General features: G+C 39.7%; 1 protein-coding gene across 2 annotated transcripts in view; it reads left to right on the top strand.

Moving 5' to 3' along the window:
* The first annotated feature begins 723 nt into the window (after positions 1–723).
* Positions 724–16430, top strand: part of RANBP3L (RAN binding protein 3 like) — a 63196-nt gene continuing 47489 nt past the window's right edge. The window contains exons 1-2 of one of the 2 annotated variants that reach the window (XM_036741953.1): positions 744–900; positions 1117–1333. In XM_036741953.1, coding sequence (XP_036597848.1) covers positions 1201–1333 — 133 coding nt within the window. In that variant the 5' untranslated portion in view covers positions 744–900; positions 1117–1200. Of the gene's footprint in view, positions 1334–16430 lie in introns of both variants that reach the window. The other variant, XM_036741954.1, reaches the window with a different exon arrangement.

Raw genomic sequence — 16430 nt, 5'->3', positions numbered from 1 at the left:
ATTAAAATGTCTTGTGTTAGAGGGGTTGGGTTTTTAATCCGCAATGAAAGATCTAGCAGGGAAAGTTAATGGGAGACAGATTTCAGAGGTAAAAGTACTCAGAGCCAAGAGAAATTTAGGGAGTACTTAGAAAAGTACTTAGCAAGCCAAACTCTAAGCATTGCGGTCTGGGGAGATACTTTCCTTTGTGTGTATAATTGGGGGAACAGGTCAAAAGCAGTGGTGTTTACTTTTGTAACGACAGAACCAGAAATCTTGAAAAGCAAGCCACAGTGAACGAGATCTGACTTCCCCTCCCCTGAAGCCTGGCGAGCCTCCTCACAATGTTCTCAGAAGTTGAAAGTTTCAGGAGCACAACTATCTCAGGGGTGGGGGTGGGAGGGAAGAGGAGAAACAGCCGCCACCAAAGAGAGTCTTTTAAATAAAGACTTTAAATAAGCACTGCCGCCTACACACTCGCACCCCTGATACATATCATTGATATGATCTCCGGCCACTCGATCTTGGCCAGAACGAAAGGGCCCAGAAAAAGTGTGAGGATTCCACAATTAAAAGACTACGCAGTTTCCAGATGCCTGCTTGGGTCTCAGCTCTTCCGAATGACTCTGTCATTTATTGGCCGCCCCTTGGCGTTAATCACCCGCAGCTTACTTGAGCCCCGCCTACCGCTAGCGTCTGTTATACTGGATCTTTTTCAGCTGTCACAGCCGGCAGCTCCAGACCGGGCTTAGAAATCGCTTGACTGAGCTCGGAGGGGCTGGCTCTGGGTTCTGCTTGGTGCTATCGATTTGTTTGCTTAAGTTAGTGCTATATTTTTCACAGCGATTACTTTGGTTTGCTCAGGTATATGCCCACTGGAGCTGGAGAAAGCCAGAGGAGAAGGGCAGATTTCGTGTACAGGTAGAAACAGGTTCTCCGGGAGACTTTAAACTACAGAAATGAAACTTCGGTTTGTTTTAGATTGAAAGAATGAGTCTGTGCTCCAAACAGCTAAAGTGACGTGTTTTGGGGTTTTTTTCCCCATAGGTAGGAGGATAGAGGTTGATTTAAAAAAAAAAAAAACTAGGAAAACTGGAAACTTTGTCCTGAGGAAATAAATATTTTCTGCATATGCAGGCTTGCCATGTGTTAATATCATTCTTGGCTCTGTACCTCTGGTGAAGAACAGAATATTTATTGGTGACTGTCCTAGGGAAGGAGATGTCTCAGGAAATGCCTTTGACCATGAGCCAAATGACCAATACCACTTGTGCTTTGCATGGAAACAGCAACAACGCCCAGCTGGGCAGTTCCTGTGAGTGTGACTTGAAAAGGAAGGCAGGCCACTATCAAGGTAAGCTTTGGAGACAGAATACCAATATTGGTTTTATGGTGACCTCCCAGCCTCTGGCAATCCCAGCACAGCAGAAGGCGAATATCATGGGGGAAGGGAAGTTCTTGTCTTTTAAATGTGCCTACTTTTTGAACTATGAAAATGTGAAGAGTGGTGGGTCATCAGGGAGAACTAATGTGCATTAAATGCTCACCTTTCAAGAGACCAAAGTGAAAGGTGATTAAGAACTCAAACTCCTTGTGGTTGCAGTTTTTGTTCTTAAATCCCTCGACAAACTGAAATTTCTGTACTTAAAATGACAACGAATGTCAGTTATCCGGGTTGAAGGGGTGAGAGGCCGGGAAATATCATAGTTTGTGTAATTCTAAAAATTTCATGGGATCAGGTTTGACTATTGGGATCAATATGGGTCAGATTAGCTCCACACCAGCATGTCATGCCAGTTGGTGACTGGCAGCCATATCCTACTACTTAGGGTATAATCTGAGCTTTAGGCTTGCTGCCTGGTTTATTCATTACATGGTGAAACAAAAAATGGTTTTTACTGTTTCTTTTTTTATGGTCCAAGAGCAGGTGGAAATGGGAAAAGTACAGGATGGTCTATGTTATAGGTCCACTGGACAGCGGTGTGACTGATCCAACGGTCTTGGCCATTCTCATCTGAATACGCTGGTTGAGCTACCTCATTTGTGACAGATCATAGATTGGATTATAGGCTGAGATCTGGAAGAGACCTGAGAGGTGATAATGTCCTAATCCCCCATTTTACAGATGAGGAAACTGATCCCCAGGAAGCTTCATGATTTGTCTAAGTGACATACAGGTGGTCATAGCCTGAATCTTAAAGCATATAGGTCGACTCAAAATCCCACACTTTATCCACTGCGCCGCAAAGTGGCTGAAATTAATAGATTCCATTCAACAAGTATTTGTCAAGCAATTACTGCGTGCAGAGTACTGTGCTAGGTACCAGGTGACATAAAAATTCTATAATACAATGTCCCTGCCTTCACAGAGCTTATCATGTGGTAGAAAGATGTGCTACATATGTATATGATACAAAATAATATATGACATAATATAATATGAGATACAAAATAACACATGTGGGCATTAGAGAACTGTTAATTATTTTGTGAGATCAAAGCTGGGGAAAATCCATGATTATCTGGGAGATGACAGAAGGCTTCCTGAAGGAGGTAACATTTGATTATGGTGGTGATGGATGGGTAAGATTAAAACAGGTTAAGAGTTGGGAAAGATGACACCTTACAGGCATAGAGAACAAGGTAAGACATACAGGTGGGAAAAAGTAGGGTGTACTCTGGGGGTGAATGATTTAACTGAAGCATAAAATGCTTGGCAGGTATAGAATGATATCAGAATGCAAAGGATGTTTCCAAATGGCGGAAGGACTTGGCTGTGAGGCAAAGAAGTCTGAACTTGACTGGGTTAGCAATAGGGAAATACTGAAATTATTTGAAAGACACATCCAGATCTGTGCATAAGGATGACTAGTCTAGTAACTATACAAAAGCTGAATTAGATTAGAGGGGTTTAAAATTAGGTAAAAAAAAGAGAACATTTTATGAGGGTGAAATCATCTCCCAAAAGTTATGGTTGTGCTCCAAATATTCCTAAATTCCCCTTGTTTTGTATTATCTGCAAATGGATACAGGAAGCATAGATTAACTGTGCTACAGGCTTTCTTTCGTTTTCCCTTTCTTCCTTTATCTTTATTTAATTTACTTCCTAGTCTTCCTGAATTGCATCTTTCTGTACTTAGGGTGGGGGTGGGGGGCCAGGAGGTGGCGGTGAGTCATATAGACACATCCTTAGTTTTTGGCAGACACTGAGCAGATCAGGCTTGAGAATTGACTTGTTTCAATTACCAGAAGGGTACCTGCATGTTGACATCTGTGCTATTTATATGTTATGTATATCAGGCCCCTTTGCCTGATCCACAGGCATAGGTGTCCAGAGGGCCAGTACCATGATGTGCAGCCAGGTGGCATAACCTGCTGGATTTGAAGTCAGGATGACATGGGTTCAAATGCTGCCTTAGACACTTTCTAGCTGTGTGACCCTGGGCAGGTCATTCCACCTCTTTCAGCCCCGGTTTCCCTGTCTGTGTAATGGGGATAATAATAGCATTCACCTCACAAGATTGTTGTAAGGCTCAAATGAGACATGTACAGTGCTTTGGAAACCTTAAAGTGCCATAAAAATGATAGCTGTTAATGTTATTTTTTTATATTACCAACTCTCACTGTGGGTGCTAATCTAATATATATTAAATAAGAGTAAAAAATTAACACTTTACAATATCAGAGCACCAAACTGTTTGAGGGAATTAAAGTGACTTAAATCAGCTAGACCAGAGTATGTCCTAACATGTACCATAATTTCAGCAAGAAAAACCCATCACTATAAAAGCCTCCTCCTGTGGAGTAAGTTGGTAGTTTTAGAGTGACCTAATAGCCGCTCCTAAACTCAATGCTGGCCATGACCATTACAGCCTGGAGCCAAACTTAAAGTGACCCACTTCTCAAAATATCTGCAAGATTCAGTCATTTGGAAGAAATGTGTTCTCTTTTCTATGGTCTTTACTAGAACTTTGTGACAACCACCACTAACCAAGGACTTCTGCAACTGAGCCTCAGAATACCTGCTCTTTTCAACCATAATCCCTCAAATTCTCAGGTACACAAAAAATAAACAGGAAAAAAAAATCACACCCAGAATTCCAGAGTGTATTGCCAACCAACCATAAGGGTCAAGAGTATCACTGGGAAGTCTGGAATGACCAGTGACATTGAGTAAACCATTTGTTATATTGATAAGCTACATTCCAGTCCCTGACCTAACACTCATAGGGGATCATTTCCTACCATAGCTTTGGTTTTTCCTTAATGCTGGACTTCTAGGTTGCTAATCTGCAAAGTTTAGCAGGACCTCATGGAATGTCCTGCCATTAGTGCCTGATAGTGCTGACATTTTGGGTGAAATGATGTCCGGCTTGCCCTAGTTAAACTAAATTTCTCTTCCTTAGTTAGCATAAAGGCTATAATTTCATGCACCTTCACTTCTCAGAGAACATGTCTGGAACAACCAGATATATGTATAGTTTCCTTGCCATTCCATACAACATGGCAATTTGCTTTAGATAAATGGCACAGGTATATTTCTCTGTTCCCTCACATATTTTTGGACTGTTTAACTGTGTAACATAGATCACAGATTTAGAGTTAGATGAGATTGTTTTTAGAGATCATCGAATTCAATGCCTGCATTTTATTGAGGAAACTGAAAGTCTCACAGGAACACATAGCAGTGCTGGGATTCAAATCCAGGTCTTTTGACTCCAAATGCAGCATTTTCACCATAGCACATTTTTAGTAAAAAAGACCATGTAAACAATCTCTCATGATTGAAATGAATTTGCTACTCACTTCAACCTCTCCAAATCTTTTTTTTTTCTTCAGGTTTGGCTCAGGTATCATTTCCTTTGAGAAGGTACCCCTATGCCCAAGTTAAATCTGTCTCCCTCCTCAAACTAACTTGTATTATATGGTTGTGGTTTACACCTCTACCCCCAGAACATAAGCTCCTTAAGAAGAGACTGTTTTTGTCTTTGAATTAGCAGAACAGTGCCTTACACTTAATACAGTAGGTGCTTAATAAGTGATTTGGATTTGGAAGAAAATGTGCTATAGAGATAGAAACCATATAAGATAACCATTCCGTTCCCTGTTGCTGACCTTTAGCTTCTTGTAAGTACTTCTCTGCAGATATTAAAATAGTCTCTGGTTGCTCTTCCATAGGTCCCATGACTATAGCTGTAGACTTTGCAAAAATAAAGGCAACCTCCAACCCTCCCCCCCACCCCACCCCATGTGCTGAGCACTTGGCTCTGCTCACCAGTGCCATGGTTGCTGATGTTTTAAACAGACTCAGAAGCCAAACTCACAGCAATTTGTGTATTCCACCTAATTTCCTTTGGTGGTCTAATTCCAGGTCTAACTTTGCTCTTTACATACAGGCAGTTGTCTACAAGGTAACAGAGCAAAATTCATCCTCCTGCTTTCCCACCCTGATTGTTGACTGTTGGATCATAGCTTAAGAGATCTCAGAGGTTGTCTGGTGCAACCTCCTCATTTTATACTTGAGGAAACTGAGGCCCAGAGAGGTTAAGGTGGCACAGAACTGGATTTGAACTCTGTTCCTCTGACTCCAAATCTAACTCACTTTTCCATTGTATAATGCTGCCTCTTGAGAAATTTGACATCAGGTACTAAGACAAAAGTGGAACAAAGAAAGGCCATTCTATTCCCTGATCAATGTTATTCTCTCTGGCTTTCCCTGCATTCCTCATCTAGGCTCTGGTTTCGGTCACATTTGGGATTTGGCAGGTTCCAAGCTAGATTCTTACATTATAAATATAAATAGTTTAGGGGGCTGAAACCTTAGTGCATGCCCATTCTGCTGTTAAATTCATTTAGAATTTAAGTGATAGAACACAAAATATGTTTTTACTGTCTCAAGAGCAGAGAATGCTATTTCTCTTATATTTTCCACAAGGTTTTAGTGATTTGGGGCAGTAATGTTGCTGGCCACATTAGTGAAATTTATTTCAAACAGCTAAAGGACTTAAGTACTAGGGAATGCAGAAAGATTGATCCAAGACCAGCATTTGAATCCAAGAGGTTTTGGACAAGTAAATAACACATATTTTTATATGGAACTTACACGAAGTCTTAGACGGTTTGTGATCCTCAAAGCAGATTCTAATAGCCTACCGCTTTCACAGGACAGTGTAGTATTCTTGTGCCTTGGTATGGATTCTAAAATTAAGACAATAGATATGCAGCATAACATTTGGATGACTGACCCTCCTACACATATCCTTTCCTGTTCCCACCACCACTACTTGTTAATGCTTCTCCCACAGAGTTACCTTATATCTGTTCTATTTGCCTCCCCCTGTAGAATGTAAGCTCCTACCTAGGGCATAACAGAGGGCCTAGCACATAGGAAGCCTCTAATAAATATTGATTGATTGACTGTGATATCCTTTAAATGATGACTTGTCTTCTGATGAAAGTAGGATAAGTGTGATTTTTCAGGTATCTGGTTTTTCCTCATAAAAATAAAAGGAGAGGGAAATAAGCATTTATATAGTACCTATTGTGTGCCAGGTACTTTATCTTATTTGATCCCTCATGACAACTCTTTGGACAATAAATCCAAAGATAGGCTGTACTTGAATGCCATGGTGTATGCAAAACCACCTAATGCAAATGGTGAGATAGTTCTTCCAAGTATGAGTTGACAGATACATAGAACATTTAAGGAAGACAGTTTTAGTGAAGACAGAGACTTTGGGATATCAATTATCACAGAATTCAAGAGCTGAAAATGGCATTAGAGTTCTATTTCATCCAACCTTTGACTCTATATAGAATAACCTCCCTGAAAGAGGATCAGTATTTTTTTTTACATTTTTACGTTTTACGTGAAGGTGAAGGGTTGGAAATTATAAAGTAAAATCTTGAAGTAGAAATAAGGTTAATGACCATCTGAATTTCATTTGTTGCATGCTTATGACTTGCGTGACCTTGGGCAAGTTATAAAATCTCCCAGTTCTCAATTTCTTCATCTGTAAAATGAGGGAATTGGACTAGATAACCTCAGAGATCCTTTGAAGCTTTATATAGATGATCCTATGTCTCTCTGGCTCTCTCTCACACACGAGCACACAGGCACACACACCCCGAGTCTTCCCCACCACAAAAACCCAAATAGATTCAAACTGACTCTTCTAATCTAGTTCCATCATCATGAATCTAAGCACCCTTCCAGCTCTCAATCTGATTGTGAATTCCCTAAGGGCAAGGATACTGTCATATGTTGTATTAGCTATAATAAAATGCTGAGCACATAATAGATGCCCAATAAATATCTCTTAATTAATGGAATGATAAATCTATTGACCTGATAGCATACAGCACTTGCATGTGTGGTTCAGCTGGTCCTCATTCATGTTGTAAGGTAAAAGTTATGAATTTGCCACCCATATGGGACAGTTAGTTTTGATATGCCTCATAGCTACAGACTACAAGCCTAACCATCATTGCCAGCTACCTTCCAAATGCATACCCTTCATCCCAAGAGGGATTGGGCAAGGGAATATCCATGAACAGAACTTTACACTTCTATCGTCACCACTAGAAGATAACTCAGAGTTCGTGTCTTGCTCATTCTGAGTCAGCAGTATTATCTTAATTGAAGAAGGCTGTTCCACTTAAAGGTAAGTAGAGATGGAATACAAAAACAAAACAAAAAAAAAAAAACAGCTCATTGGAATTATTCATGACCACGGGTTTGGCTGTGGCCTCAGAAGGGATAGTGGTCTATGGAAGTTTTTGTGACAAAGGACAGAAGTGCACCCAAAACCATGAATGGATAGAGTTGTTTTTTTTTAATTATGATTCTCTTTGGGTTAGTTGCACTGGGGGGGGGGGTGCAGTTTATGTGTTAGCTATTACTGTAAATCATTAACAAGTATATGTGCAATTTTAATCAACATTTCAACAAGTGAAGTTTCACACCTGAGTTGCTACTTTATGAAGTCATCATTAAATCTAACACCATATCCAAACAAAGCCCAAAATGCAGCACAGTGGTATTCCTATTAAACAAAATGGGTGTTTCAATAAAATATTTCTTTATTAGAAACTTCCCTATTGGGACTGAAATCATTTTTACAATCCTTCCAGGCCATCAGAAGGAGGAGGGATGAAGGAAGACTATGAAAATCTCATTAAATACTAACTAAAATGGTGTATAGTGTGCTGAAAAACACAAAATACACATCTTGGTGCCTTAAGCAAGATCAATGATTCTTAACCTGAGGTCTATGGATTTAATTTTTACATTTCGATAACTGCATTTGAATATAATAGATTTCCATTGTAATCATTTGTATTTAAGACCATTATTCCAAGAAGGGGTACACAAGGCTTGGGGTCTATGACATAAAAAAATTAAGTGAAGAATAAGATTGGAGTTGGGGGTTTTCTGGACATTTTCACTGGCTGCCTCCCTTGCCTGTTACACTCTCTCCTTATCTTCTGCTTCCTGGCTTCCTTCAAGAGTCAGCTAAAGTCCTGTTTTCTGCAAAAAGCCTTTCTCAGTCTTCAATCTTAGTGCTTTTCCTCTGAGATTATCTTCAGTTTATCCTGTATATATCTTAAATGTAGTTGTTTGCCTAATGTCTCTCCTGTTAGACTATGAGTTCCTTGAGAGCACGAACTATTTTGTTATTATTTGGGGGCAAGGTGATGTTTTGTTACTTTGCCTTGTATGCCCATAACTTAGTGCAAAACTAGAAGTTGCCTAATAAATGCTTGTTGACTTAGGAAGGAAGAATCCTTACCTCTTTTCGATAAAAACCAGGAGTAGAGAGTCAGGAGAGATTGCTATCGTAAGAACAGGGAGAGTTCTAGATCCTGGAAGAAGCAGGCAATTCTCCTCACTCAACCCCAAGCAGGGATTGTATCTGGGCCAGACCTCCCCCTACCTCCCCAGAGGAACAGAGGGCCACCTAGCAGGGAAAGACCTCTGACCCTCCTGTATAACAGTCTCAGTGACCGAAGTCAGAACCTTTCCTGTTTTGATGGTTGGGACAATTTTGTTAGAAAACAACAGGGCACTGAGCCCATGAAATGCAATCAGGAAGAGATTATGATTTGGGAGGAGAAGGGAACAGGGAGTATATGATTTAGAAGATCTGAGAACCTCAAAGGGCTAATCTTCACTCATTCCACTATTTTACCTAAAAGTGACCCTGTTAGCCACCAACAATTTACAAACAGAAAGCATAGGGAGATATTTTTTGCTGCATGTCGATAGGAATGTTGCAGTCGAGCCAGACAATGGTTGCCAACTCATCTTCATATGATTGATGAAAACTTTGTTTAATAACACAGCCAGTTTTGTCATAAAGGAGCTTTCATTGCCAAGAAATTTGTTAGTTGACATATCCTTGTATTTTTGCTATTAAAGGAAAACGAATGAGCTAAAAACAAAGTTGCCCTTGAGAAAAAGTTCCCATTTGCCTGCATATAGATCCTGACAGTAAGAGTTTTAATGGGGAGATGAAACAAAGAAATGTTTATAAAGAGGAATCTTAACATGGGGTCTGTGAAGTTCCTGGTTAGATGGATGGATGGATGACAGATAGCTAGATGGATTGATAAATAATTATATTTCAATGTGATTGGTTTCCTCTGTATTTCTACGAATTTTATTTTGTGCATTTAAAAACATGATTCTGAGACAATCTGTATGGTACTTTTTTTTGGAAGGGGAAGACAGGGCAATTTGGGGTTAAGTGACCTGCCCAAGGTCACACAGCTACTAAGGATTCAGAGAGAATCTATAGGCTTCATCTGACTGCCGAAAGAGTCCATGACACAAAAAAAGGAAAGAATCCCTGGTTTAAAAGATTTTGTAGAGAAAGGAAACCCCAGTCTACGAATCTGGAAACATGCAAATAAAAAGGCAGTCAGATTACAGAGCCTAAACTTTTTCTACCTCTCCAAGCAAACTCCACCCCCATTGCACCCCCAAATAATTTTTTTTCTCAATGTGTGATGTCATTGGTATAGGGAACCTCTAATGAGGAAAACCTTCCTACTGTTGTAGATCGATGCCTTCTTTGCAACGTATGGTCTTAGGGAGTTGCCTGGATTACTGAAAAGTTGTGATTTGCCCAGGGTCATGCAGCTAGTATGTGTCATAGAAGGATTAGAACCCAGCTCTTCCTGACTGTGGAGTCATCTGTCTATGCACTGTACCAAACTGCCTCTTGATCACTTTCCAGATGTTCTGAAGTCTTAGATTCATGAATCTGAGTTCAATCATAATATAAAACTTTCTTCAGTCATATCATGAACTCCACCTAAGTCCCAAACAGATGTCCCATGGGGATGTGGCAATGACCCTGAGATCACTAAGATCAAGCCAGTGGTACATATGCTCTGTGAAGTCCTTACCAGGATGGAAAGGCATGCCCAGTAATGTTGACTCTATGTCTGTTGTCCCTGGGATGGCCTAAGTTTAGATAGGGTCGTCTTTAGGATGGCCAAAGAAAGGTGAATTCTTCACTAAAGACCATCTAATGAGTCATGAAGGATTTGTAGTCTGGGATTGTACAAGGAGCACTTGCACTAATGAAATCTCAGATCCTTGAATTATTAGGATCATGGTGTCTTGAGGCAATTCAAGATTTGGAGGTAGGGGCCCTGAGTCTATAGCCTAGTTCTGCTAGTTAACAACTGTGTGAGCTTTGGCAACTCACTTAAAACATTTCTGTGCCTCAGTTTCTTCATCTGTAAAGTTGGTAGTAGGTTATTTCTAAGGTTCCTTCCAGCTCTAATAATTTGTGAATCTGAGGATATTTTGAGAACGCTGAGTCCAGAAATGTCAAACATGTAGCTCAATGGTTGTCTGGAACGTTACCAAGTGTACCCAACCAGATTAAAATGTAGTTGGAAAATACTTAGCAAAATAAATAATAATATAAAAACAGAACATAAAAAGTGTTAATTAATATGTGGTTCTCTAAGTCGATATGTGGTAACAGCAATCCTCACTTAGGGTTTAGTGGCCCTTTTTTCTATTTGAGTTTGATGTTACTGACTTAGTCTACCTGTCCCCTTCATTTTACAGATGAAACTGAACTTCCTCAAAGCAGTACTTAGGATGATAAACATTGTGCTAAGAATTATGTGGAATAGCATTTGTCATAACACAGCACTCACAACAGGGTAAAAAATAAGTATAATTTTGTGTTCCTCTCCTAATTATGTAGTTAGTAGGGAAGAACACTGTTTGATGTTAACACAGACATAAGGTACATATGTAAGAAACAGACCAAGATAAAAAAAAAAGACTGTTGTGCACAAGTAGAGAAGAGCCAAGCTTGGGGATATAGTGGGGGGAGCAGGTACAGAGTAGAAGAGAGAGAGGGAACAGACAGAAGGAGAGAGAAAATAGAAAAGATCGACTACAGAAGTTTATCCCCTACAATTACTGAACCTCCAGTTATTTTTTGTTTAGGCCAGCCTTTTTACTTTATAAGTTAATAAAAAGGGGAATAAAGAAGAGAAGGGAAGATTTGGGGGGCAGGGAGCGGCAGGAAAGAAATACTTCAAGTTTTCCCAAGAGTTCTGCTCCCCTCCCAAAAAACAAAAAAGATCCTTGAAAAATTAGATTAGAATTTGGGTTGTGATATTTTTAGGATGATGAATAAAGTGTCTAAGTTAAGTTTGTGTATATGTACACATGCGCATGTGCATGCACACGCGCACACACACACACACACACTCCTAGAATCATTCTTCCCTCAAAGTGATTTCTTAAAAAAATATAAGATTGGAAGATTTTGGAAATATCTGTAGTGTCATATTTCCGTTCCCGATCAAATGGAGAAGATTTTTTTTTTTTTGCTCCAGAGAGGACTGAGCATCTTCTTTGTTATGAATTTCTTCCAGTTACCTTTTGGTCTAGTTTGTTTCCTTCTGAATAAGTAAACATGATCATTAAGTTTCAAGCAGGTATTCTTAACCTTTCTTTGTGTGTGGACCCCTTTGGAAGTCTAGGAACCCCTTCTCAGAATAATCATTTTAAATACATAAAATAAAATATTTAGGATTACAAAAAAAATCATACTGAAAAAGATGTAAATTAAAAAAACTAGTTCACAGAAACACAGGATAAGAACCCCTGGCTTAGAGCTAGAAGGGACCTTAACGGTCACCTGTTTGAACCCCCTAATTTTACAGAACAGGAAACTGAGGCCCATAGGGGTGAAGTTACTTACTCAAGGCCACATGGGCAGCAAGTTGCTTGACAGCAGAGGGCTTATTCTCATTGACAGTACCATTCATTTATCCCAATAGAATTGGGAAATGAGGACCATGTTGCACCTACCTATTTAAAAGTTTTAGGATAGAATTAATTTGAAATTTTGGGAATTGTAAGGAAAAGAGAACCTGATTCAAAAACCATGTTTCTTATTGAAAGGTAAGAGTTTTAACTTATTTTTGTATGTGTGTATGTATGTATGTATATACCTAGTGTTCAGAACAGTACCTGGCACATAGACTGAATTGAAGAGTAGCAGACATTTTAAATGAGGGCTCTGGTAAAGAAAGCTTACGGGTTTCTTTTGAGCATTCTTGATCCAGATGTCCTCCACCTGCTGGATTTCTTCCACATCAGTAGCATCTTGAAGGATTGCTCAGTTGACATCCTCAGGTAGCCAAATATTCCAAGTAACTGTATACAAAAGACTTTCAATTTCTCGTTTATAGGAACAAATGACATTTGGACATCAGGAAAAATGATGACTAAGCTCTTGAGAGAGCAATATATTCTTCTGAAATTCTGGGGTGTATATTTACATTCTAAAACTGAAAAGTCAAAGTATCAGGATGTTAAATCACTGAGACTGCTTGTGGTTTTCCCAGTGGACCCACTTTGAGCAAGCCTTCTGCAAGGTCAGAATATGAATGTGTAATAGAATATGCAAAAGGAAAATAGATGAATGAAGCCATGCAGTATTTGCAGACAGGTAGACATGTGCAAAGGGAAAAGAAATTAGATTTTGTGATAATATCTCAATCAGCTTTTTCCCAGAAGCTCTGAAACAGGAGAAAAATGGATATATTTCAGTGCCTATCAGCTGTAAATTATGTAAAGTCCTAGAGAATACCTACAGAGAGAGAAAATATTTACTTTGATGATTGATAGTATAAGTAATGCGAAGCCAGCATAACAAATGATAGGCCACATTTGCATACTGATTTAAGGTTTGCCAAGCAATTTATATACATTATTTCATTTGATCATGGGTTATAAGCATATATAAACATCCATATATTACTTCAAGAAGATGGTTAGTCAAGTTACTAAGCATTTATTAAGAGCCTACTATGTCCATGCACTGTGCTAAGTATTGAGAATACAAAGAAAGACATTAACAGTCCCTGCTCTCCAGGAGTCACAGTGCAATGTAATGGGGAAGACAGCCTGCAAACAACCATGTACAAGCAATATAGATACAGGATAAATTGGAGATGATCTCAGAAGGAAGGATTAGTATTTAGACAGACGGAGGAGACAGCTAGGTGGCACAGTGAGTAGAGCACCAGCCCTGGAGTCAGGAGTACCTGAGTTCAAATCCGGGCTCAGACACTTGACACATTTACTAGCTGTGTGACCTTGGGCGAGACCACCAAATGAAATACTGTAGAATGATGAAAGAAGACTGCCAAAGACAAAGTCTTGGGAGATGCCCAAGTGGAGATAATTTGGCTGGAGAATGAACTAAGGAGACTGAGAAGCTTGAGACCATATGGATAATAAGGAAAGCAGCAGACAATGGTATCACAAAAACTAGGGAGAAGAAAGATCAACTCTGTCAAAGGCTTCAGGGAGGTCAAAGAGTATGACGACTGAGAAGAAGGTCCTTAGATCTGGCAGTTGAGAGATCATAGGTAACCTTACAGAAGTTTCATTTGCATGATGAAGTTGGAAGCTAAACTGCAGAGCTAAGAACAAAATGAGAAGAAAGGAAGTGGAGTCAGATTGTAGACAGCTTTCTCAAGGAGTTTAGTCATGAAAGGGGAGAGATATGGTATAGCTTATAGGGGATGAATTGGGGCTAGGGCACTAACAACTGGGAGAATCGGGAAAGAACTCTAGTAGAAGTCACTTGAGCTAAGCTTTGAGGGCATCTAGGGGTTCCAAGAGGAGGAGGTAAGAAGGAAGGCTTCTACATTCTTACAACCACCTTCCTTTCCAGCCTTATTACATACTACTCCCCTTCAATACTCTACAATCCAATTGAGACAGAACTCCTAGCTGTTCCAGATCTCATCGTGAATTCTCCCACCACCATCCAGGCTATCTCCCATGACTGGTATGCCCTCCTTCCTCATCTCTGCCAGTTGAAATTCTTCTCTTCTTTTAAGGCTCAGTTTAGGGGCTTCCTTCACAAAGTTCTTCCTGTACTTTCTCTCCTGACTCCTGCTGAAAAATGCTATTCTTTAATTTTCCTTTTTGGACTTTTGGGGAATTTCTCTTTTGCCCTAACCCATTTTACCTTTCACTTTTTTAATGCATTATAATATTGCCCTATTAAATTGTACATCTCTTAAATGGAAAGACTTTGTCATTTTTGATCGTGTCCTCTGTGCCTAACACGATATCTGACACAGGTTTGTTTTGTTTTGGGGCCAGACCTGTGACTGCTGTAGGGAGTTCCTGGTGAGGACAACCCCCTCTACCCATGCAGACTGGCCACTTTTCTGCAATGTATAGTCTGAGAAATTTGCCTGGCAGTGCTGGGAGGTCATGACTTGCCCAGGGCTATACAGTCAGTAGCTGTCAGAGGAATGATTTAGCCAACATTCCAAGGGGAGCCTGCCATACTGCTAATCATGTTGCACATAGTAGATGCTTGATAGATGCTTGTTAAATTGAATAGTACACCCAGTAGTACATCTGAGGCAGGAAAATAAGCATAGCATATACCTCCCAGGTCATTGGAATAGTTCCCTCAGAACCCCTAGCTCCTAGGTCTAAAGTGACCTTATAGTCGCTTTATTGCGTTATCCTGGAAACCACCCCTGTTAACTGCCCTCAACAAATGGCCTCTTTACTAGTGGGCTCCTAGTTCTGTGAAGGCTTTTAGGAATGATGTCTTTACGCTAGTATACAGGCTTGCATTAAAAACATAAACCAAGAGTTTCATGTTACCTTAAAGAATGTTACTCTGTGGTACTTACTGTGAGCTCTTTCTATATGGAAATATTTTATGGGCTGGTTGCTAATTTGTGATTTATGCCATCCTATTTGCACATTTCCATAGCTCCTCCATATATGGTTATGAACTTGAAGTGGAGGATACCTCATGCTTGTGGTTACTTCATGAGCTCAGTATAGAGAGTCCTTCTCCCTCCCCTCCCTACTCCACCCCCTACTCCCACCCCACCCTCCCACCCCCAAGTATTACAACTTGTTCTTTCTGGAAATATGTTTGAAAGTTTGACATGCAGATTTTCACTTCAGTTTTTGAAAAGAATATCAGAAGTTTTGTTCAGCCTTTTGATATGTTTGACACCATAGTGGGGAAAAAAAAAAAGCATAGTGCCAATTCCTGATTCCTTATCCCCAAGCACAAAGCACCAGGACTTTTCTTTTTTATTACTTAGAAACTCTTCAAATAAAATAGACGTTTATAGCTTCACATTTTCCAGCTTCATATTCCAAGCTCATGAAATGGTTTTTATATAAACTAGTATGTTTCTTTTAGTTTGCCCAAGGAGGCGACTTTCCAGATTCTAAGGGATAGGTCATTTTGGAAGAGGTTCAAAAAGTTTGTCTTACCAAAAAAAAAAAAAAAAGGTACAAGGAGATTTATATGGACCCATCCTTTTTTTTTTAAGCTAAAATCATCAAATTAAAGGAAATCAAGAAAGCAAGACTCTTTGGGAAACCTTACAGTATTGCCTTTTTTATATCTTCTGTTTCCTTGACTTCAAAACTAAGTGAAGATTGCAGGCTGTGGGCTCTGTGTATGTGACTAATACGCTTGAACAGCAAAGCCATTACCTCCTTCATAGACCAACATCAGGCTCTGTCTGCCCCCCCCACCCCACTCCCCATCATGAGAGACATGCTTCTCCCAATTCTGTACTTGCTTCAGTTCTGATCCCTTCCTTTGTGAGGCTTCTTCTTTAATGTCCTTTCTTACACCTACCAGATGACTATACAATCATTACTCTTCGTGGCACTGTTAATTCTGGTCAAAGCTCATGTATTCTAGTGAACAGCAAAGTGGATTAAAGTAGATTTTTACCAGACAAGATTTATCATACCTCATGCCTTCCTTTGAGATTTCCCTAGCTTTTGCAGATCTCACTGCCTTTTAGAACAAACCCCAAGAGTACCTGGGTTTTCTCATTATTATCTCTTGTTGTCGTACCTAGTTCTTTTTCCTTTTTTTTTCTTCCTCAAACCAGAT

This window comes from Trichosurus vulpecula, chromosome 1 (genome assembly GCF_011100635.1).
Source record: "Trichosurus vulpecula isolate mTriVul1 chromosome 1, mTriVul1.pri, whole genome shotgun sequence".
Classification (NCBI taxonomy): domain Eukaryota; kingdom Metazoa; phylum Chordata; class Mammalia; order Diprotodontia; family Phalangeridae; genus Trichosurus; species Trichosurus vulpecula.
This window is presented reverse-complemented; position numbering and strand designations above follow the sequence as displayed.